The sequence below is a fragment of the Lithobates pipiens genome, unplaced genomic scaffold, assembly GCF_037356315.1.
Source record: "Lithobates pipiens isolate NorthernLeopardFrog02 unplaced genomic scaffold, aLitPip1_a1.2 Scaffold_19, whole genome shotgun sequence".
NCBI classification, from domain to species: Eukaryota; Metazoa; Chordata; class Amphibia; order Anura; family Ranidae; genus Lithobates; species Lithobates pipiens.
The window spans coordinates 181,226,060-181,250,705 of NW_027507764.1; the positions used below are offsets into that span (position 1 = coordinate 181,226,060).

General features: G+C 42.9%; 1 protein-coding gene across 1 annotated transcript in view; it reads left to right on the forward strand.

The window, feature by feature from the left end:
* Positions 1–24,646, forward strand: part of ACAD11 (acyl-CoA dehydrogenase family member 11) — a 199,364-nt gene that overhangs the window by 23,978 nt on the left and 150,740 nt on the right. The window contains exons 8-12 of the mRNA XM_077491529.1: positions 2,852–2,958; positions 6,315–6,438; positions 7,964–8,041; positions 10,508–10,646; positions 14,539–14,646. Coding sequence (XP_077347655.1) covers positions 2,852–2,958; positions 6,315–6,438; positions 7,964–8,041; positions 10,508–10,646; positions 14,539–14,646 — 556 coding nt within the window. The remainder of the gene's footprint in view (positions 1–2,851; positions 2,959–6,314; positions 6,439–7,963; positions 8,042–10,507; positions 10,647–14,538; positions 14,647–24,646) is intronic.

Sequence of the window (24,646 nt, forward strand, 5' to 3'; positions counted from 1 at the left end):
AAAATATTGAAGAGGTGAATTTGCTGCAGAGCAAGTACTGCTACGTGTTTGTCAAAATCCCGACCTTTATTTTTATAACGTGTTGTTTACACCTGAACAATGATATAACTTGTGTATAATTAACACCCATGTATTCTTTTCTTTTCTCATTGCATTCCATAGTTACATGATAATATATAACCTGTGTAACGCATGATATTTAAATTTTGTTATTGTCACCCAGCTGACATTCTGTATTCTTTATTCCTACTGTATCAATACATTTTTGTTTGGGAAAATAAAAATTCAGACTTCCTGCTTTTGCAGTGCACCCCAAAGCAATGTTATGTTGGGAACAGGGCACATAAAAAAAACTATTGCTTTCTATGTAACCCTGCATTAAAGCTTGCTTTTGTTCTATGCAGATCAAGGCAGCTCATTGGACATGGTGGAAACAAGCCCTAAAACTGAATCACTTGTGCAATTGTTTCTGAATTGCCGTGGTCAGCAGATTCCAAAATCTGCTTGTGGAAATTATGTAATGTAGGGATGAGTGAAAAAAAAAAAAGTTAAAGGACAGTTGAAAAGGATTAATGTATATTGGCAAGTTCAAAAAATGTAGTATATGGCTTTGCCTTTGTTTACATTTTTACAGGTAAAGTTTATCTTCTTATTGGAATCAGTATATCCAGAGTTATAGTGAGCTGAAAATATATGCCAATCTTGACTTTTCCTCTTAAAAGTTGGCCTGACTTCTCCCCTTTGTAGCCTCCTTATTGCTCTTTTAATGTGACAAGAGACCTCATTGACCAATAGGGAGGTGGGAGGGTCTGGTCAGGTTGGATTTTACATAACAAGTCTAAATTTTGCATATTACTTCACCATTCTATATCTCTGGATCTTGCAGTTTTCAGTAAAAGTAAACTACGTTTAGCTTGTTCAGGTTTACTTTATTCAAATATCAAAACAAGAAATGTGGCGCTAAAAACACTGTGTGTTAAGTGTGAATATAAAAACACATCATACATGCACAATAAAATAATGGCCTATATACATAAACCAATAAAGCATAAATGATCAATGTGATAAATATAAGCGAATAATGGGTAGTGAACCACACTAGTCCAAAATAAATATCCACATATAGTGTGCAATCAATGAAAGACTTAATCTTCGCTCGCTGAAATAGAGAGCATGTACTCAAGTGAAAAGCGTATGGTCTGGTTGGCCAAGGAATACACGACAAACAGAAGGAATATTCAGATAGAAGGGTGAGTACTCTTACCAATCCGGGTAATATATGCCCCAGTTGAAGACTATTCAGTCGTAATGCATCGGGCCAGCATTTCCTGCTTCCCATATTGTTTTTTTGTGATCACTTTTATATATATCCTACATGATTGTATGATATTTTTGTCTCCAATGGATCATTATTGGATGATCTGCGCCATGTGGAGCATCCCCCTTTTTTTCTTTTTTCTCCATGTTTGAGTACTGACGAGTACCATTAGATTACCACCAGTCCCTTTGCATTGAGCCTGTGTGTCAGGTCACCTTGAGGCGAGGTGACAGATGCACACCGTAGGGATCAGGAGTGCACCGCAAGGTTGTGGACCCTACGGCTGACTGCTGCAGACGGGGGACAGATCCCACTGGGGTTAGAGCGTAAGATTCCCTGGGGCGCGGAGTCTAAGAGCCAGCAGGTGTTCACCAGCGCCTCTAGTGGTGAGGATGGACTTGGCTGCAACTGGCTCCAGGTCGCTACCCCCAGGGTCCCCCAGCTCACACCCACAGTAGGCAACAGGAGGATAGGGATGGTGAGGGACCAAGCCAAGGTCGGGGCCACAAGCAGACAAGAATAGTCGGGGACACGCCAAAAGGTCAGGTTTACAGGCAAACAGGGATAGTCAAAAACACGCCAAAGTCAGTAACGGAAAACAGTAGAAGAGCGCACGGCAGGAAACAGGAAGTTAACACACAAAGGTATACACAATGGTTGATCAGCACTGATGGCCTGCAGTGCACAGGTTAATATAGGACTCCCTGATAGGGCCTGGGGTGGAGCCATGCTTAGAGGAGAGGTTATAAAAACCACCAGGTGGAAGTGGCTGGCCTCTAGTCTGAACACATGAGGGGAGGTAAGCAAACACAGGAAGATCACTGCATAACCATGACACTGTGGTTGTGTGCTGATGGTTTTCGAACCACCATCTTGGAACCATCTTGGAGCTTCCATCTGTGCCTTGAGAGGATTCGGAATTCCAGTTACTGTGTGACCATCCCGGCCGGCATCATTTACAACATCAGAAGTCCTCCATTCCAAGCCTTACAGACGCACTGCCATATGGTATGTGCGTCCACCCGGATTGGTAAGAGTACCCACCCTTCTATCTGAATATTCCTTCGGTTTGTCAGTGTATTCCTTGGCCATCCAGACCATACGCTTTTCACTTGAGTACATGCTCTCTATTTCAGTGAGTGAAGAGAAAGTCTTCTATTGATTGGATGCTATATGTGGATATTTATTTTGGACTACTGTGGTTCACTAACCATTATTCACTTATATTTATCACATAGATCATTTATGCTTTGTTTATTGGTTTATGTATATAGTGAGATGTTTTTGTATTCACACTTAACACACTTAACACAGTGTTTTTAGCACTACACTTCTTGTTTGATATTGCTATTTTGACTTAGTTTGTTTGTATGTTAGCAGCTTAGCATTCATACATTTTTCATTCTATTTTTCTACACGTTTGGGTTTAGCGCAGTATTTTACCTCCTTTTTTCCATACTTTATTCAAATAACTTCTTCACGAAAACTGATATTTATGTATGTAGCTTTCAACATAACTGTTTTGTTATATAGGGGATTCATGCAAGGTTTCTTCTTGGGAATTCCAGTGGGGAGAATGCCAGCATCTTTGCTGATATGGTTAAACCTCTGGCTGAAAATGGACTCAGATTAGCTAAACGGTAAGATTCCTACTTGCATTACAATAAGCCAGAATAGTATTTAACCACTTAAGCCCCGGACCAATTTGCAGCCAAAGGACCAAGCCCCTTTTTGCGATTCGGCACTGCGTCGCTTTAACTGACAATTGCGTGGTCGTGCGACGTGGCTCCCAAACAAAATTGGCGTCCTTTTTTTCCCACAAATAGAGCTTTCTTTTGGTGGTATTTGATCACCTCTGCGTTTTTTATTTTTTGCGCTATAAACAAAAATAGAGTGACAATTTTGAAAAAAATTCAATATTTTTTACTTTTTGCTATAATCAATATCCCCAAAAAAATATAAAAAAAAATTTTTTTTCCTTAGTTTAGGCTGATATGTATTCTTCTACATATTTTTGGTAAAAAAAAAACGCAATTAGCGATTATTGATTGGTTTGCGCAAAAGTGATAGCATTTACAAAATAGGGGATAGTTTTATAGCATTTTTATTAATATATTGTTTTTTTACTAGTAATGGCGGCGATCACCGATTTTTTTTTTTTTTTTTTACTGTGACTACGACATTATGGCAGACACATCGGACATTTTTGACACATTTTTGGAACCATTGCCATTTATACAGCAATCAGTGCTATTTAAATGCACTGATTACTGTGTAAATGACACTGGCAGTGAAGGAGTTAACCACTAGGGGCAGTGTAGGTGTTATGTATGACGTTATGTGTTTTTTTTATTGTAGGGGGGCATGGCCTGGCATGTGACATCACTGATCGTCCTTCCCTATAAAAGGGAACAGACGATCGGTGACAGCCACACAGGGAAGCATGGGGAGAGGTTTGTTTACACAGACCTTTCCTTGTTCTTCAACTCTGTGACCCGATCGCCTGACACCAGCGGCGATCGGGTCCGCTCATCTCGCTGCCATGGTCACGGAGCTCAGGACCCACGGCTGGGCACTTAAAAAGCAATGTACAGGTATGTGCTTGTGCCCAGCCGTGCCATTCTGCTGATGTATATCGATGTGAGGCGGTCCTTAAGTGGTTAAAGCATTTTAAAAGGCAAATTATTAAATTAAAATAATAAAACATCCAATAAAAAAACAAAAGAATAACTTGAGCTTGATGTTACAGTCACCAATGAGACTGCAGCAACTTCTACTTGAATACAAGATATGTGTAAACAATATAAACCCAAAAGGTGCTCTATCTCTTTAAATAATCTCAAAAAGTGACCATGGGCAATAAATACACAATTCATATATATGCAGCTTTTTTACAATAAATATTGAAATTCATGCATAATAAAAATTCCTCAAACATAAAGTGCTGCTTTGTGCAATGATTCAAAAATCATATAAAGTGCATTGTGCATGTAAAATCATAGAACATAAATTTCATAAAATGCAAAACGAATCAGTGTCCATAAATAAATAAATACAGTATGTGGAGTGGAGTCGATCCACTGCAAAAATTATGAGGTAGACCAATGTTGAGATCTCTACTTTAAGCTGCACCTCCTTTGTGAATGATCACCACCACCCATTCAGAACTCTTACCAAAGAGTCAACCTCCAAATCATAAGAGGTTAACCAAGCTTATGTATCCAGCAATCCTCAGCCAACAGTCTGCACCTCCACTGGATGGAAACGCCTAGGGTAGGGCTATTCGTGACACCATTGTGAGCGCTTCTGTCCCTGTGAGTAGACGGAGAGAGAAGAAAAGATACGCAGCCGAGCACAGCACTTGATCGATTGAGGACTCGGGTAAGTATTTAAGGAGGTGGAGAGCATAGTAAATTGTAAAATCTTTTTTTTACCTTAATGCAGGGAATGCGTTAAGGTGAAAAATGTTTCATTGTTAGTATCACTTTAATTTGTAGAACTGGCCATAGATGTTTTGTTTTTGTTTTGATCAGCCAAGCGACTGATCAAAGAAAAAAACAGATTCCCCCACATTTGAGGTGAATGCAAGTATCCTCCCTGCTTTGTCATTGTATTCTGAATTGTATTTTTGGACTGCCAGAATACACTGATCAGCGCTGCAGCCATTTGGCTGCAGTGCTGATCAAACACAGGTTTTCCAGCAGTCCCGCTCAAGAAAAGTTGATCACGGATGGGAGCAGCCTTAGATGGATCAAAATTTGGCCAGCCCATGCTGAGAAGGCTGAATTTTGATCTAGCTATAGCCAGCTTAATAAGTACTCAAGAATGCACAAAATATAGGACTTATTTATGGCCAAGGCTTGGGGCAAAGGTGGAGAAGAGTGGAGACAGAAACAGCAGTTTACTGTCACAAATTTCTGACCAAGTTGCACAGCAAAAAAACTCACTTTCATTCAATGGTGAGATAAAGCACACACTCCCCCATACTTTTCCTTGAAGTGCCCCACAAGCTGAACAAGAGAAATCTATTGATTCCCCCCCATCCACGCTAAGCAGCATGGGGGGAGGAATCTTCCCTGCCGGTGATTGTATTCTGCACTTGTGGATGTCAGGCTACCAGAACAGTGGCTGCATCTATTTATATGCAGCTGTTGTTCAGCCAACAATTTTCTCCCCGACTCCTTTTGATCTTTAGGAATGTCAGGCAGTAGGGTGCTGACAGGGCCACCTCTGGCACAAATTTTGTCTGGTTTATCAAGAACTATCCAAAATCCATTTTGTGTATTGCCTATTCTTAATGAATATAGGGGAGGATGGCGCAGGTACTTTAACTATTAAAGTGATTGTAAAGGTTTATTTATTTTTTGTTTTAAAAAAAAATAATAAATATGCCTATACTTAACTCCACTGTGCATGATTTTTCACAGAGTGGCCACAATTCTCCTCTTCTGGGGTCCCCCACAGCACTCCTGGCTCCTCCTCTTCTCAAGTGCCCCCATGGAGAGCCACTCACCCTGGTGGCACTTGTGCGGGCACGCTCGCGAGGCCAGCTGCTGCGTCCATTGACACAGACAGCAGGACTCGGCCCCGCCTCCCAGCTCCCATGTCACTGGATTTGATTGACAGCAGTTGGTGCCAATGGCTCCCGCTGCTATCATTCTATCCAATGAGGACCTGAGACAGTGGTTGGAGCTGCTGTGCTTGTCCCTGTCACTGGAAAGATCGGGTTCAGATAAGTAAAAGGGGGGTTCTGTGGGGCAACTGCATCACCAAAGGTTTTTTACATGTTCGTCACATTAATATTGCTCTGAATTTATGTGCTGCTACTATTACTAATCAAATAATATTATTATTATTATTATTATTATTATTAATAATAAATAATATCAGAAATCTTACTGAATTTCACTTGAGGAACTGATTTTTAGCATTTTCTGATTTGGTTTATTTAAACATTGTCCATTTTGTTGATGTTGACTATTGGTTTTAATTTTAGAGAGAACAATATAGTAGAGTTATCTGTAGCCCCCGGTGAACTGTTCTTGCTTAGTGCCAAAGGTCAGAAGGTTCTGCAGCAAGTGAAACATTTTATGAAACAACATATTTTTCCAGCACAAGAGGTAGGTGCTCCTTGGATAAGGCATTTTATTTTATCTCAATCATGCTTCCTATTTTCCATAATTTTTTTGGTCATTAAACAGTAAAAAAACTGTTGGATTGGAAATACTGTATAGTTATAACTGTAGCCATTGACACTGTGGTAAATCCCCTTTTAGACAGTTTAAAGATTTCCTCTCTATTCCTATTCCTATTCTGGTGTCGGCTCATAATTTTGGATTTACCAGAGTTTACAATCCCAGTGACAATGGACTGATAGGGAGGTGACTCTCTCCAGCAGAGACACCAACACCGATAACAACATGACTGGGGTTCTAATTCCTCATCACTTTATCCAAAACAAACTAAAACATATTTAGACACACTTTAATGAGAGATCTCCCTTATAAACAACGGGAAAACACTGTGTAAACACTGCATAATCTTGAAGTTAACAGATGCTCTATCTACAAAGGAAGCCATTGTTGTCACTCATGCTGAACTACAAACATATCTTCTTGATTACATAGAGGGTGGATTCATAGTACACAAGGCAGATAAGTTTGTTTGTATCCAGAGGAAGCGAAAAAGGACAATGTATTGCAAGATCAACGGTTATTTTCTGGACTTGCTAAAAATGTTCTTAGACTACAGAAAACTAAAAACAAATGCAGTCTTATGTAAGGACTGGGAAGCTAAATTATATTACATTTTTGTTTTTGTATTTAGTTAGTCTTTCACCAGCAACCAAGGTAGTACTTTGTACTGTGGCTGTGATAACTGTATGTGCACTATATTGTTTTTATGTCCTGAGCATTATCTTTTGTGTTTGCCCTTAAGAGTCCAAAGAGAACGCAAAAGAGTATTTGTGAGATCAGGTATTGATGTTGGATGAGAAGACATGGCATACAACCAGCAATCCCTTCATCCCAAAAGTGTTGAGTAGGTTTGAGGTTAGAGTTGTGTTCAGTAGGTTTGAGGTTAGAGTTGTGTTCAGTAGGTTTGAGGTTAGGGTTGTGTTCAGTAGGTTTGAAGTTAGGGTTGTGTTCAGTAGGGTTGAGGTTAGGGTTGTGTTTAGTAGGGTTGAGGTTAGGGTTGTTTTCAGCGGAGTTGAAGTTAGGGTCGTGTTCAGTAAGGTTGAGGTTAGGGTCGTGTTGTAAGCCACTCATGTTTCTCCACACCAAGCTCAACCAAACCATGACAATTTTTTGAGCTAGCTATGTGCACAGGGGCACAATCATTCTGGAACATAAAAGGATGTTCCCTAATCTATTGCACAGCCGAAAATTTTAAACAAGTCCAAAATTGTTTAAAATGTCTTTATATGCCATAGCATTACCAGTACCTCTTCACTGGACTGAACACCCGACTTCAAAAACTTGGAGGGTGTCCACTTATTTTAAGCTATATAGTATAGGTGTGATAGTTGTTCACAAACTTTTTGGCTATATATTGTATTTTAGGTTGCCTTTGCCCATAAAAATTATGTATGCACATGTTTATCTCTTTCTTTTTATTTAGCAAACTGAATTGATTTTTCCATTATAGGAGTTTTTGGAGTATTATATTAAAAATGAAAACTCTCCTCTGAGATGGAAGAAGCCTGCCATCTTGGAAAAGCTCAAGGTACATCACCACTTATTGTTTTATATTGTAGCATTACATATTGCAGACCTGCATGTTTTGGTACTACACTATTGTTTGGTTAGAAGTCTGATTCTTTTAAAGTGATTGCAATTCCTTAATTCTTTTTTTTTTTAAATAACAAACATGTTGTACTTATCTGCTTTGTGCAACAGTCTTGCACAGAGCAGCCATGATCCTTATCTTCTCTGGTCCCCTACCGGTACTCTGACATTCTCCCACTGCCGAGTGCCCACCATAGCAATTTGCTTGCTATGAGGGCACTTGTGTTGGCTCCTTCTGAGCCTGCTCGGTGTGTCAATAGACACACAGAGTGTGGCTCGGCCCCGCCCCCGCTCGCTCCTCACTGCCTGTGATTGACAGCAGCTGTCTCTGAGCCTATGAGGAGGGAGAGAGCTGAGAGAGTCACTGCCCTTGTGCACAGCTCTGGACTGAGATTAGGCTCTGGTAATTTTAAGGGAGTGTCGTGGGGGAACTGCATTCAGAAGATTTTTTTTACGATAATGCAGAGAATGCATTAAGGTAAAAAAAACATGATCCTTTAGAACCACATTGAGGATTTTATGCTTTTAGTTTTGTATAAAAACATAATGACACAAAACTGGAGCAGTTGTGCAAGGCAACCATTAAGCGTCAATTTTTCATTTTTAAAGTTTGACTGAACAAGCTGAATATTTTAATTTATTTTATTTATTACAGGTATTTATATATCGCCAACAATTTACACAGCACTTTACATCTATATTGTACATTTACAACAATTCCTGTCCTCAATGAGCTTACAATATAAGGTCCCTAACTCACATACACACACATACTAGGGCCTCATTGGACAGGAGCCAATTAACCTACCAGCATGTCTTTGGAGTGTGGAAGGAAACCAGAGTACCCGGAGGAAATTCACTCCAGGGAGCACATGCAAACTCCAGGCAGGTAGCGCTGTGGCTGGGATTTGATCCAGCACTCCTACTGCTGCCTGGCAGAAGTGGTAACCACTTAGCCATTGTGCTGAGAAGCTAATTGATTGCCACGCAAGATTTTGATCCTGTGATCTTCTATTAACAGCCAGCTGGGTGACAGGCTGGATAATATAGGTCCTTGTAGTCTCCCCAGCCTGGCCATCGAGCGTGAGCAGGCCCTAGCTATGTGCTGGGTCAGCCACGACATGCCCCTTCTGCTCCAGGGGCTGCCGGTGAGCTATATGCTCTGGGGCACACATATGACCGGGCTACTGCTGTCCGTGTCATAGTGTGCCCTGGCCAGCACCCACCCCGTAATGCTCGGGTGATGGGTCTGTGATGGAATGCCAGATATTCCGACTGGACGGGTAAGTACCGCTCTCCCTGCCTTTCTTCTCTCCCTATCCCTGTTTTCCCTCCTTCCCCTGTGGGGGACTCTGCATGACTGGGCATGAGGTGCGAAGCGTGTTCCTGGGCCTTGACAGGGGCTGCACTGGCTGTTTGGGTCCATGTGCTGTGTTTTTTTTACCTGTGTCTGCAGTGCCTGTGAGAATTTTTCCCCTGAATGTGCTGGTGCCATTTTCTGGTGGCCGCCGCCATTTTCCCTTAGTTTTCTTGTAGAGCATGGCTGTCAGCCATTTCCTTGAGGTCTGGTGGCCATTTTCCTGTTATTTTTTGTATCAGAACGGCTGGCGGCCATTTTCTTGTAGCCTCAGAGCGGTTTTGCCTCCAGTGCTGGGTCATTTCATCTCAGAACAGTGCGGTTTTCCTCTCTGGGCACCTGTGACAAGGCACAGTACACAGCGGTCAGCGGCAGCACTCGGTCAGGGTGGTGAGTCCTGCGGTGGGGCCCCTCAGTCTGTGAGCAGCTAGGCGGGTGGGATTGCATACCTTCTCCTAAGTCCCCAAGTGTGGCAGACGAGATGCGTCAGCATGGTGTCAGAGGCTGGCGCTTCTTCTTCTTAATTGATGAAGAAATAATGAAGGAGTAGCCCACACCTGTCCACGAAACAGCTTTTGATTTAATTGTCCAATTACTTTTGGTCCCTTGAAAAAGGGGGGGTGGCTATTCTTAAGAGCTGTAATTCCTAAATGCTTCCACTGGTTTGGATGTACATATCCTCAATTAAACCTGAGATTGTGCACTTTCAGCCCATATCCATCATATAACTATAGCTTGTATATATTTTGGTAAATACCTGAAAAATCGAAAATTGTGCCCGTGTACATATATATATGGACCTAACTGTATATACAGAATTTCTTTTTGCATGAACCAATAAATGTAAAGTTCCATTCCAGTTGCCTGTTGTTTTAACAGTTTATTTATTTGTTTTCGGTATTGTGTTTTCATTCTTCAAGTTAGAGCATGTTTTATATAGCATTATTAGACATTGAAGACCACATTGCGGCACTGACTAACCGAATATTTCACAGATGGACAGTAACCTATTTTGATGTCTCCAAATCGTCTTTATTCTACTTCTAGGTATTGGCTAAATCTGAAGGCTTGTGGAACCTGTTCCTTCCATCTGTAAGTGGTCTAAGCCAGACTGATTATGCCTTTATTGCAGAGGAATCTGGAAAATGTTTCTTTGCCCCGGAAGTTTTTAACTGCCAAGCACCAGGTAATCATTATAACAGTATATCGCTGCAGTAATTGCCTTTAGACTAATGTAAAACATATATGACAGACTGTAAATTGTTAGATTATATTTTTTACACTTTTTTTTTTTATATCTGTAGATATGCTATGCAGGGTACAGTATGTCCCCTTACATTTAGTACACTTCATTTTTTTAAAAGGCTGACAAATATAAAAAAAAACAAAAAACAATATTTTAGACAATTACAGTATTAAACTGCAAGCCTAAAGCGTGGTTGCTAAATTAAGCCCTTAGCTTGCATGTGATCCCTATGTCATTGCTAACTTAGTGCTTACATGTTTGGGAATGACTCTAATTGGTTCCCAATCTTTAGTTGGGAGTAAATATTTCAAAGACAGCTGAGTTAGAACATTGTAAATAAGTGACATTTCTCTGTTAATTCATTGTTATACGTGTGATTTTTTTTTGCAGTGCTAAGTAAATGTTTATATCCTGCGTATTATTACAGCTGTGTGAACTCACTGATTACATGAGACTGGTGATATTAAAGTGTTACTAAACCCACAACAGTAAAATCAGTCTGTATATGCAGTAAAGCATACTTGTTATACTCACTGTGGAACCTAAGGGGTTAATCATCTGAATATATAAAAACAACCACGCTTAGGCAAAAAAGGGCAATAGGTATGCAGCCTACCCTCCTAGGTCCCCCCAAAGGGACTAGAATGTAAAAAAATATATAACAAAGAGTAATCCGGCGCTCCCTATATATAGTGAGAAATGACAGTCCTATCAATTAAATATAATGATGTAGCTAAACCAAATAAATGTGTGTACCATGTGACATACCAAATATTAACAATGTGATAATAAGCCATGTAGAGCTGCCACGACAAGTCGACGTAATCGATTACGTCGACTACAAAAATACATCGACGTGCATGCAGGGCGTCGATGCATCACAGTGCTCAGTATCTCTCATTATCTCCTGCTCTCCTCCGTGCTGCCATCCCCCTCTCTTCTCCCCCTCCGTGCCGCTGTCCCTAGGGGTGCAACGGATCGTCACCGATCCGCGATCCGAACGGGTCACCCCGCTCAGATCGGCACATGCCGCGATCCACGGAGCGCTCCACGGTCTCGGCCTTAGGAAAAGCCACGGCTTCGGCCTAGCTCCGAAGCGGCGGCCATCTTTCTACACCCAAGCTGTTTACACTGTGATCGCTCCAACGGAGCGATCACTTGTAAACAAACTGGCGTCATGTCATGACACCGGTTCCTCTCTCCCCTCTCTGTACTAATCTGTACAGTGGAGGGGAGAGATCGGATGGAAGCTGCCATCCCTTCATACCCTGAAGTACCCAGTAATACCCTGCCTGCCAATACTCTGCCATACCCTGCCTGCCCATACTTTGCCATACCCTGCCTGCCCATACTTTGCCATACCCTGCCTGCCCATACTCTGCCATACCCTGCCAGCCCATACTCTGCCATACCCTGCCAGCCTACACTCTGCCATACCCTGCCAGCCCATACTCTGCCGTACTCAGCCATACTCAGCCAATATTACAGTGGGGGGAGATTGTGGATATTACAGTGGGGACTATATGGTGGTGGAATTTTCACAGGTTTTTGCAAATTAAATGATTATTTGCTGATCCAACAAATGATCTGATCCGTGACTCTGATCCGAGGAACGATCCGATCCATGAGTTTTTTGATCCGTTGCACCCCTAGCTGTCCTCCTCTCTTCTCCCCCACTGTGCATCTGTCCCCCTCCGTGCCGCCGTCCCCCTCTCTTCTCCCCCTCCGTGCATCCGTCCCCCTCCGTGCCACCATCCCCCTCTCTTCTCCCCCTCCGTGCTGCCGCCCCCCTCTGTCTTCTCTGTGTCCCCCTCCGTGCTGCCGTCCCCCTCTCTCTTCTCCCCCTCCGTGCTGTCGTCCCCCTCTCTCTTCTCCCCCTCTGTGCTGCCGCCCCCCTCTCTTCTCCCCCTCCGTGCTGACGCCCTTCTTGGTATCTCAGGAAGGAGAGCGGAGGTAAATCCGGCTCCTTCGTTTTCAGAATGGACACAGTCAGTAACCACTGACTCTGTCCATTCACATAACTGAAGCATTGTAACCTCCTGTGATTACGATGTCTCAGTTAATGAATGGAGAGAAGTCGCTGTCTTCTCTCCATTCATTATCAGTGCAGCAGAGGCTGCAGAGAAAGGGACTGGGGAATCTGTCTCCAGTCCCTTTCCCTGTCTCAAATGGGAGATGTCAGAGGTCTGTTAAGACCCCTGATATCTCACCATAGCCCCCCCCCCCCCCCTCCCAACAGGGCTGATAAAAAAATTGCAATAAATAAAATAAAAAATGTGTAAAAAATTATAAAAACAAAAGAAAACGCACTGACACTGTACCCACACACCCCCCCCCTTAAAAAAAGAAAACATTGCAAAAAATGAATTATAAACATTCATGAACTTCTGAACAGAAAATATAAAGTTAAGATAAAATAATATAAATAAATATATATATATATATATATATATATATATATATATATATATATATATATATATATATATATATTTATCTTAACTTTACAAAAAATAAGTACATACTTATATATAATATATATATGTATGTACTAGTTATATTCTTTTATCTTACTTTTTTTTTTTATGTATTTATTTTTTGTAAGGTTAGCCAAAGGATTAATTAGCTGATCAAAAAAAAACAAAACACTAGATTCATTAAAAAAAAATAAAAAAAAATAATAATCGGATAGTGGTTGACTAATCGAAAAAATAATCAATAGATGTCGACAGACAAATTAATCATTAGTTGCAGCTCTAAAGCCATGATATTTATACAGTGGTAGAAGTAACACCAATAAATCACATAATAAAATCTCATAAAAAATAAAATGAGTAGATAAATTATAAAATATCTGCAAATATGAGATAAATAAATTAACCAAGTCCATATTATAATGTCCAAAACCATGCAATGCTAGCAAAACCAAAGTCTTTGGTGATTATAAAGTGCTCAGTGACTTCCTATTGTAGTGAACACAGTCAAAATATCCAGGTGGCTTTTGGTGTTCCCCCTTGTGGTTCCCCACTCACCAGCTGCAGTAACCCCTGCAGGGGTATTACTCATGTAAGTAGGGTTGGTGCCCAGATGATGTTATAATCCTAAGCATCCGATATTCCGCTGTTATAGATCATCCAAGGGTATCTCGCTCCTGGATCCGTTAGGATACACCTGATGTGCTCAGGGGGCAGATCTCCCAGCTGTAGTAGTATCCAACTCTTTGCTCTCACCACTCTCTGATGCAGCCAAGGGTATGCATACGAGAAAAAATTTATTAATCATTTTCATTGTGTAAAAAGGCTGTTTGACCTTGTATTCTCTGACACTCCCCTTCTTCCACAGTCCTCATTCCATCTGATAGAACAGAGGCATTCTGCACATGCTCAGTGTGGTGTGTATTGCTAGAGAGTTTAGTTTTTTACTTTGGGACGGTACATGTGATCGGCACAGGCCAATCAGCACTGTCCAGACGGAGGGCTAGGGATCATGCAGCCTCATAGGACAGTCAGAGGAGAATGAAAACTCCTCCTAAAAGCTCTAACCAGAGCTCAGCCAGGTACTGATAGAAGTCACAAGACAGCTATGTGCTGCTGATGAGAAAAGGTAGTTAGCAGTTTATATTTACAAAAAAAGAATTGCATTTCTATGTTCTGTGAACTGTGGGAGACCAGATATAGTGAATTCAGGGTCCTGGACTTAGTAACACTTTAGGGCAATGTCTGATACCAATAAAGTTGTGATACCTTTTCTGTTAGTATGCGGATAAGTAATTTGTTCATTCAATGTTTTCAGAATTTTGTATTTCGTAAATGATTACAATTGTCATCTACAGATACAGGCAACATGGAGGTGCTTCACATGTATGGTACTGAGGAGCAGAAGAAGCAGTGGTTGGAACCTCTTCTTGCTGGAGAAATCCAGTCTTGTTTCTGCATGACAGGTATGAGCGTTTTAGACCAGGCTGCGCTGAAGCATGGTCTCCTTTCCTCATCAAATTAAGTAAATACTTCTCTATAAATGCTTGCAAAAAGATGAATGAGTCTTTTTCATATACATGTCACATTTATTTTTTTCACTGACACTGATGGACAAGCAACTTTATTAAAATATTTCTTAGCCCCTGTACACACGGTCGGAGATTTCGACAACCAAATCCGTCAGATTTTGTCCGTCGGATTTTGTCCGTCGGATTTGGCTCGTCGGATCTTGTCCAAAACTGTTGCATACACAGGGTTGGACTAAGTTGTCGAAAAATCCGATCATTTAGAACATGATGACGTAATTTCGTTACGATGGGACTATGTTCAGGCTAGTAGCCAATAGCTTTGATGTAGGAATTTGATCTGAGCATGAGTGGCACTTGGTCCGATCAAAATTCTCTACACATGATCGGAGTATGTCCGATCGAACCAGTTGGTCGGAAAATATTTCCAACAAGTTGGAAAATTGGGTCCGACGGATATTGCGACGGAATCAGTCCGATGCATACCACACACAGTCGGATTATCCGACAACACGGTCGGATAGGACACATTCTGACGGATTCTCCGACCGTGTGTACAAGGGCTTATTCTAAGCTAGCTGTTATGTATGGATGCACTCGTTAGTTTCCCAGGGCATGTCTGAATTATTGGTAAATTGGTAATAGACAGTAAGCACTAAATGTTTTTGAAATGGCTGGATGAATCCTGTGGTCTAGGAAACTTTTTTATAGAGCCTAAAGTTAAAGTGTTTGTAACCCTAGAAAAAAATGGATCATGTTCCTTTAAAGCATGTTATACAGCACAGTGTTTGTACGGTGTCATTTGGCCCTTTCTATCACTTGAAATACCTGGCTGATCTTGCCTGGTTGTGCTCCCCCTGTAAACTGACCACAGTTTGTCATGGCTGCTGAGCCCTAACACCGTGGTCAGTTTACAGTATGTGCCTCCATCACTCACTGTCTCTCCTCTGTCCTCTCTCCCCCCTCCCCGCCTGTCAGCTAGTGACAGTGCCCACCCCTCCCCTCCTGCTGCTCAAATAACTGTGTAAAGTACATACAATCCCCTCTGTTATAAAATATTCTATGCTCCAGTGTATGTTCCTTGTAAAAAAAAAAATGCCAATTTCTACCTGATTTCATAGCACCTCTCGGCGCTCACGTGACTTCTCACTTCTCTCCTCCCCTCCTCTCGACTGACGTCAGCGGGGGGATTCTCAGCCCCTCCTGCTGTAGCTGTCAGATTGGGAGAGGCAGCATTGAGCAGTCACGTGAACGCCAAGCAGCGCTATGAAATAAGGTCAAAATCTTCATATTTTTTACAAAGAACATGCACTGCAGCATTGAACGTTTTATAACAGAGGGGATTGTATGTACTTTACAAAGTGGCTTTACAACCACTTGATCTTGGCAGTAAAAATGTGGGGTCAGCCTATTAGATCCAATTCTCCTCCCTCATAAATATCGCTGCGCGGTGGACCAGTGTCTTTTTTCAACAATACAGCCGTGGCCAAAAGTTTTGAGAATTACACGAATATAAATTTTCACAAAGTCTGCTGCTTTTTAGATCATTTTGTCAGATGTTACTATGGTATACCGAAGTATAATTACAAGCATTTCATAAATGTCAAAGGCTTTTATTGACAACTACATTAAAGTGATTGTAAGGGTTATTTTTTTTATTACACTTACCTCCACTTTGTAGCTCGTTTTGTGGCCCTGAACCTGCTCTTCTGGGGTCCCCTGGCGGCTCTCACGGCTACTCCCCACATCAGATAATCCCCTAAGAGAAGCACTTCCCCGAACGGGTTACCATGCGGTCGCGCTTCTGAGTCCAGCATTCGGCGGCCCCGCCCCCTGGCACCCACGTCATTGGATTTGATTGACAGCAGCGGCTGCGTTGCTATCTATCCAATCAAGAGCCGAGAACCCTGGGCAGAGAGACAGCGCGTCCCCGGCGGGTCAAGTTCCAGGGCTCAGGTAAGTAAAATAAGGGGGCTGGGGGCTTGGTCACTGCCAGGTGTTTTTTCACCTTAATGCATTAAGGTGAAAAAACATGAAAGGTTTACAACCCCTTTAAGTTTATGCAAACAGTCAATATTTTCAGTATTGACCCTTCTTTTTCAAGGCCTATGCAATTTGCCCTGGCATGCTGTCAATCAACTTCTGGGTCACATCCTGACGAGGGATGGGCCGAACGGACCCCTGTTTGGTTCGCACCAGAACTTTCGAACACTGTGAAAGTTCAGACCTGAATAATGAACGCCTTTAAAGTCAATAGGACCCGAACGTCAAAAATCAAAAGTGCCCATTTCGAAATCTTATATGCAAGTAATTGGACATACAATGGTTATAGGGGTCCGGGTCCTGCCCTGGGGGGAATGTATCAATAAGAATTTTTTTAAAAAAAAACGTAATTTTTAAATGAGCAGTGATTTTTTTGATTTTTAAAGTGAAAGCATAAAAATGAAAAGCTCCTTCCAATATAGTGCCTGGGGGGGTCCCCTTAGTCTACCTGTAAAGTGGCAGATCTGTACCATATTTATAATCTGCTGCAGCAGTAATTGCATTTATAAAACCCAAAAAAAGAAGACATTTTCCCTGCAACCTGCCTTCATTTTGCTCAGCGACAGCTGGGGAGCCAGTGTGTATGATGAGGCCACAATGTAGTGCACTGGGAACAAGATTAGAAATTTTTTGGATACATTCTGGTGTCACGGGTGTGTAAAAATTGGTCTTTGGGTGTCGGTGGTGCCTTTCCACCATAACACTATAGAGGTTATCTTGATGAAAGCAAGAAATTGCAATGATATGCACCTGTCAAACCGGTGCTGAAAAATTGGTCTTTGGGTGTTAATTGTGCCCATGAAACCTATACCAAAAACATTCTTCCAGATGAAATGATTGAACACCTTGAAAACTAGGCAGCCTCAAAGTCCTGCAGAGATTCCACATCCCAAAAAGACTTAATCAGTGACATCGGCATCAGGGGCTTCATAGCTGGTAATCCAGCACTGATTCATTTTTCATAAAAGTCGAACGGTCCACAGAGTCTGTGGACAGACACGTTCTATGATCAGTAACAAAACCTCCTGCAGCACTGAATGCCTGTTCTGAAAGCACCCTTAATGCAGGGCAGCCCACCAACTCAGTAGCATACTGGGAAATTTCTGGCCAGTGGTCTATACTCATGACCCAGTAAGTCAGTGGATCATCAGCCTGAAAGCTCTCCATCTCTGTTTTGGCCCTGAGGTAATTGTCCACCATGTGATGCAGACACTGCCGATGGGATGTGGAAGCTGACCGCCCTGGGCGGCGAGGACTACAAAGGTTCTGCAATGCCTCACTTAGGCGGATACCTTCTCTAATGCTCCTGTTTTTACCAACAGAAGACTCAAAACTACATTTTCCACGACACCGTAACCTACTGGAGTCAGGAAAAACGTTCAATAAAATCCTCTTTAATGTGTCCTCAAGAGATTTTATCTTCTGCACTCACTCTGGGGATGGGATGAGTTCTGAGACCTTCCCCTTATAACGGTGGTCAAGGAGGGTTGCCAACCAGTAATCATCCTTCTCCTTTATGCCACGTATTCTTGGGTCCATTAGCAGGCTTTGAAGCATGAGGTTGCCCACGCGCCTCAAATTTGTTGATGCTTGAGAAGCAGACTCCTTGGGGTCACTCAGGATGACAGTATCTGGAACTTCCTCCTACCAGCCATGTACTACTCCCAAGGGTCCTGGGGTTGGAAAGCGATCGCTTACAGATTGATGCATGTTTTCCTCTTCGAAGCCTATGAAAGTGCCAGAATCCTCCTCCTCATCCACCTCCCCTCTCTCTTCCTGTGTGTTCTGACATAGGAATGATGGTGTCTGGATAAAGTGGGCCTTGAGAGAAAAGGAAGTCCTCCACTTCCTCCTGCTGCTCTGCCTCCAGTGCCCTGTCCATAATGCCACACGGAGTCTGCTCCAGCAGGAACACAAGGATTGTGTCACTGATGCATGCACTGTCACTGCTCAACATCCTTGTGGCCTCCTCAAATGGTGACAATACAGTACATGCATCCTTAATGATCAGCCATTGACGTGGGGGGAAAAAAGCAGAGGCGGCCTGAGTCTGTCGTCGTGCCGTACTGGCACAGATACTTATTGACAGCCCTCTGCTGCATGTATAGCCACTGCAGCATTTCCAAAGTTGAGTTCCACCTGATGGGCACGTCATAAATCAGGCAGTTTACGGGCAGGTGGAATTCCCTCTGAATTTTAGCCAACTGAGCACTGTCTGTATGACCGCCTAAAATGGCTACAGACTCTTCTGGCCTGCTTTAGTACATCTTGCAACCTTGGGTACGTACTTAGGAAACACTGCACCACCAAATCGAGGACATGTGCCAGGCATGGGACATATGTCAACTTTCCCTGTCTAAGGGCAGACAGGAGGTTTGAGCCATTATTGGACACCACCATTCCTGGCTCCAACTGGTGTGGTGTGAACCGCCTCTGTGCCTGTCCCTGCAGAGCTGCAAGAATCTCTGCTCTGGTGTGGTTCATGTCCCCTAAAGACACCAGCTGAAGCACTGCATGGCACCTTTTAGCCTGACTCTGAGAATAGCCCTTTGAACGCTTAGGGGGTACCTGATGTTCATAGGACAATTCAGCAGAGAAGGGCATGGAGGTGGCGGAGGAGGAGGTTGTAGAGCTCACAGGTCTGGCATCATCACCACCAACTGTACGGAGACGTGGGGGCACAACAAGCTGCAGCATCGAGCCCTGTCCTGAATCCTTTCGAATTACAAGCAGCGTTACCCAGTGTGCTGTGAACGAAATATATTGTCCCTGCCCATGCTTGCTGGACCACATGTAGGCTGCATCTGACATGCACATGTAGGCTGCATCTGACATGCACAGGCAGGCTGCATCTGACGGGCACAGGCAGGCTGCATCTGACGGGCACATGTAGGCTGCATCTGAAATGCACAGGCAGGCTGCATCTGACGGGCACAGGCAGGCTGCATCTGACGGGCACAGGCAGGCTGCATCTGACGGGCACAGGCAGGCTGCATCTGACGGGCACAGGCAGGCTGCATCTGACGGGCACAGGCATGCTGCATCTGACAGGCACTGGTGAGGCTGCATTTGATGGACACGGTGAGGCTGCATTGATCTCTTGTATCATGTCTGCAGTCTCTGACCATCTCCAGTATCATGTCTGCTAGAGGTGCACCGAACTTAAACACACTGCTAATACTATTAGCAGTGTGTTTAAGTTTAAGTAAGAGATTGCAGACATGATACAAGAGATGATCAGAGACTGAGGCCATGATACAAGAGATGGTTAGAGACTGAGGACATGATACAAGAGATGGTTAGAGACTGTGGACATGATACAAGAGATGGTTAGAGACTGTGGATATGATACAAGAGATGGTTAGAGACTGCAGACTATGCTTTTTCTTGACCTTTCTTGCACTAAAGGTGCCAATAATGGCCAACAATAAATTCATATGAATTTAAATTGGTGATATTAATTAAAAAGTCGAATATAATACAATTATATATAAAAATATAATTAGTTTTTTTAAAACAGCCGGTTTTGGGCAAAGTGCATCCTGCATTTTCGGTTTCCATTCGGTGCAACCATAATTTTACTGCAAGGTCCACTTTAAGCATTTTCTATTGTTGTTACAAGAATATATATATTTAAAAATATATGCAGGATCCTAGATTCAAACACACCAAACATCTTACAAGCTGAATACATTGTAACTAATAACAACATTTCATTTAAGGGCCGGTTCACACGGCGAGGCGAGGCGACACGGCTCGCCTCGCCTCGCTCCCGCAAGTCGCCCCCGTTCTGTACAATGGAACCGTTCTGAGAGGAGCGACTCAAGTCGCTCCGACTCAGAAAAAAGGTTCCTGTACTACTTCGGGGCGACTTCGGGGGCGACTTGCATTGACTTCTATACAGAAGTCCTCTGCAAGTCGCCGCTGAGCTCCCCGCAGGTCGCGGCGAGGTAAGTCGGAGACACCTCGCTGTGTGAACCGGCCCTAATTCTCCTATGTTTTCAGACATCTTTTCACACACTCCCACTGAAGATTCATGTGAAGTAATGTACAGATCATTTTTACTGAGCGACACCTTGGGGTTAATTTACTAAAACTGGAGAGTGCCAAATCTGGTGCATCTCTGCATAGAATCCAATCAGCTTCCAGTTTTTTTTGTTTTGTTTTTTCTGTGAAAGCTTTTAATTTTTTTATTTTTACAAATCAGGAGTTCTTTATTTCAAAACAAATACAGTACAGAATAAACAATCTCATAGAGGATACATTACCATACATAACTGACCATTAAGAACAGGCTAAAAAAGACCCAAACATGCAATGCAATAGAGCATATACCACATACGCTTACAAAAAAGAACAGTCTTAGCACTAATGCATGGGACACAGAATAAAACCTGGTGAAGTTCCGTAGCAAAAATGACCAACTGAGTAGGGGATTGGGGGTAGAAAAAACAAAAATACAAGAGGTATCAAAAAATAAAAGGAGAATGGGAAAGAAGAGGGAGAGGGGGGGGGGGAGGAGAGAAGAACTAGAAGAAGAGGGAAGAATAGCTGTGTGAATCTTAAAGTGGAGGTGTGCCCACGCCACGAAAAATTAAAGGTCAGCAGCTACAAATACTTTAGCTGCTGACTTTTAATACATGGACACTTACCTGTCCAGGGAGCCCACAATGTTGGCACCGCAGCAGATCTTAGGATTGGCTGTCGAATACAGCCATTGCCAGTAAGGAAACCCGGCAATGAAGCCTTTCGGGTTCAAGCCCAGTTCCCCAATGAGAATTCGTGAAGAGCGCCGCGCACTCCAGTTGGTCTGGCGGCTACAGTATCTCACAAAAGTGAGTGCACACCTTATATTTTTGTAAATATTTTATTATATCTTTTCATGTGACAACAATAAAGAAAATATACTTTACTACAATGTAAAGTAGTGAAAGTGCAGTTTGTATAACAGTGTAAATTTGCTGTCCCCTCAAAATAACTCAACACACAGCCATTAAGGTCTAAACCGCTGGCAAAAAAAGTGAGTACACCCCTTAGTGAAAATGTCCAAGTTGGGCCCAGTCGCCCCCCCCATCATGTGACTCGTTAATGTTACAAGGTTTCAGGTTTAAATGGGAAGCAGGTGTGTTAAATGTGGTGTTATCGCTCTCACTCTCTCATATTGGTCACTGGAAGTTCAACATGGCACTTCATGGCAAAGAACTCTCTAAGGATCTGAAAAAAAGAATTGTTGCTCTACATAAAGATGGCCTAGGCTATAAGAAGATTGCCAAGACCCTGAAACTGCAGAATTCTGGCCAAGACCATGCAGTGGTTTAACAGGACATGTTCCACTCAGAACAGGCCTCGCCATGGTCATCCTAAGAAGTTGAGTGCACATGCTCAGTGTCATATCCAGAGGTTGTCTTTGGGAAATAGACATATGAGTGCTGCCAGCTTTGCTGTAGAGGTTGAAGGGGTGGGGGGGTCAGCCTGTCTTCCTCAAGACAACAAACTGGTTAAAGCGTTTGTTAACCCAAAAAAAAAACTTGATCCTGTTCCTTTAAAGCATGTTATACAGCACAGTGCTTGTGCTGTGTCATTTGGCCCCCTTTATACCCTAAAAAAACCTGGCTGATCCTGCCTAGCTTTACCCTCCCTCCTGCAAACAGACCACAATAATCATGGCTGCTGAACCTCTGACATCGTGGTCTATTTGTGTGATTCTGTCAGCTGCAGTTCTCCTGTCTGCAACTCTCCCTGTGTCCTCTGTCTGCCCCCCACCCCCACCCCCCGCTCATAGCTGCGCCCGCCCCCCCTGCTCCTGCTCCTCTCGTATCTGATCATTAATCTTTTTATCTCCTCTGTAGCATTAGAACATGTGTCCCTGTGTCTGTGCAGGACGGCTCGGCCCCACCCACTTCAGCTCTGAGCTGGAGAAACAAGGGAGCCGACAAGTCAACTGAGTGCTCGGAATGCAGTTTATACAGGTACAGATCTGCAGTTTTTTTACATTACACACACAGAGGGACAATTGTTATTACGATACAGAGGGAATAACACTATTTTAGTACAAATGTGCAAATTCCTCTTGCATAAATGCTGAGAGTGGTTAGGAGCAACTCCAACCCTGACGCTGCAGCAATACAATTGGATGGCATGGTCCAGCGATTCACTGAATGTGGATACTCCAGGGAGGCACTAGTGAACCATAAACAGCTACTGATACTAACCAGCAAAGGGAAAAGAACCTCCAGGACCAAGTATTTTCTCCCACTCAGTATTCAAGTGGTAGCAGGCTGATAAAAGGTGCTGTGACTGCACATTGGCCTATCATTTCTAATGATGCCATCTTAATCGATAGCCTAGTCACCCCCACCAATTATCAGCTATTGCAGGGGGAGAAATTTCAAGGACTTGTGGGTAAAACCATTACTCCCTTTAGAGACCGTTTTATTAATCATCGTTCAGCTATACAAAGGGCCTTGTCTTCAAGAGCCTCCACACAAGCGGGTGCATGTCATTTCCTTGAACTAAACCCTCCACTACGCACCCTTAAATGCATGGTAATTGACCACTTTTCCTCACTGACCATCGGTGGAGATCACCTGTTACTGTAATGTGAATGTCGCTGGATCTATGACTTACAAACCATGGGACCAAATAGCCAGAGTCCATTCACACAGAGGCAACTTTGGATCCGACTTGGAGTTGTCCCAAGTTGCCTGAAGTAGCGCAACATGATAAAATCAATGCAAGTGAATGGAGTCGTCTTAATGTACACTACTGAAGTCGCTCCGACTTCAGAAAAGGTTCCTGTACTACTTCTATCCGACTTCTAGGCAACTTGTACCCATTGATTTCAATGGAAGTTGCCTCCAAGTCTGATCCCCTGTCTTAACTGAAGCAACTTTCCAGGAAGTAAAAATAGTTTTCTAGGCAAACCCCTACCTCTCACAGAGCTGATTATTATGTGATTGGCCACTGGCAAAGTCCCCTGTCCTGGAAGCAACTTCAAGTTGCCTTGTAAGTTGCCTCAAGTCGTGCTGTGATTCATACTCCAGTCGTGTCCAAGTTGCATCCTAAAGTCTCACTGGAAGTCTTGTTGCCCCTGTGTGAATGGACTCTAAATGAGCAATGAGTTACAACTGCTTCCTGTGTTATATCTCATCACAACAAGATTCGGCATCATATGATTGACTGACTGCCTCTTTGAATTGCAACTATTCAGGGGTATGACTCAATCATCTGGGTTGATTCAGGTGTCTTTTTGAGGCACTCTGGATACAAAGTCTAATGTAAAGATCCAGAAAGATTCTCTTGCCACTATTTTCCAGAACTGCAGGACTTAATTTTCTGACTAAAGTTCCAGTATATATATATATATATATATATATATATATATATATATATATATATATATATATATATATATATATAGAGGCAAGGCGGCTCTCCTGTGCAGAATCACGTACTTGTACATGATTCTGCACTTCTGGGTCTGGAGCTTGCAGGACCGCCGCCGGTGACCCGTTCCAGCTTTGATTGGACACAGAGGGAGCCAATCACCTGGTCCGGCGGACCCGCCAATCTTTCCCGAGAGAGGCAGAATAGCGGTCTGCCGATATAAACAAAGCAAATCGCTGTCCTATGAGAAGGGGAGGTAGAGATCCTGTGTTTCTGCTAAGCAGAAACACGGATCTCTGTATTCCCACAGTAAAAGCACATCCCATACAGTTAGTAATCACTCCCTAGGGACACATTTACCCCTTTGGTGCCCCTGATGTTAACTCCTTCCCACACAGTGTCATTAGTATAGTGATAGTGCATATTTAAAGCACTGTATTAGTGTCACTGGTCCCCAAAAAAGTGTCAGTTAGTGTGCAGTTCCTCACAGTTCCGCTATAAGTCACTG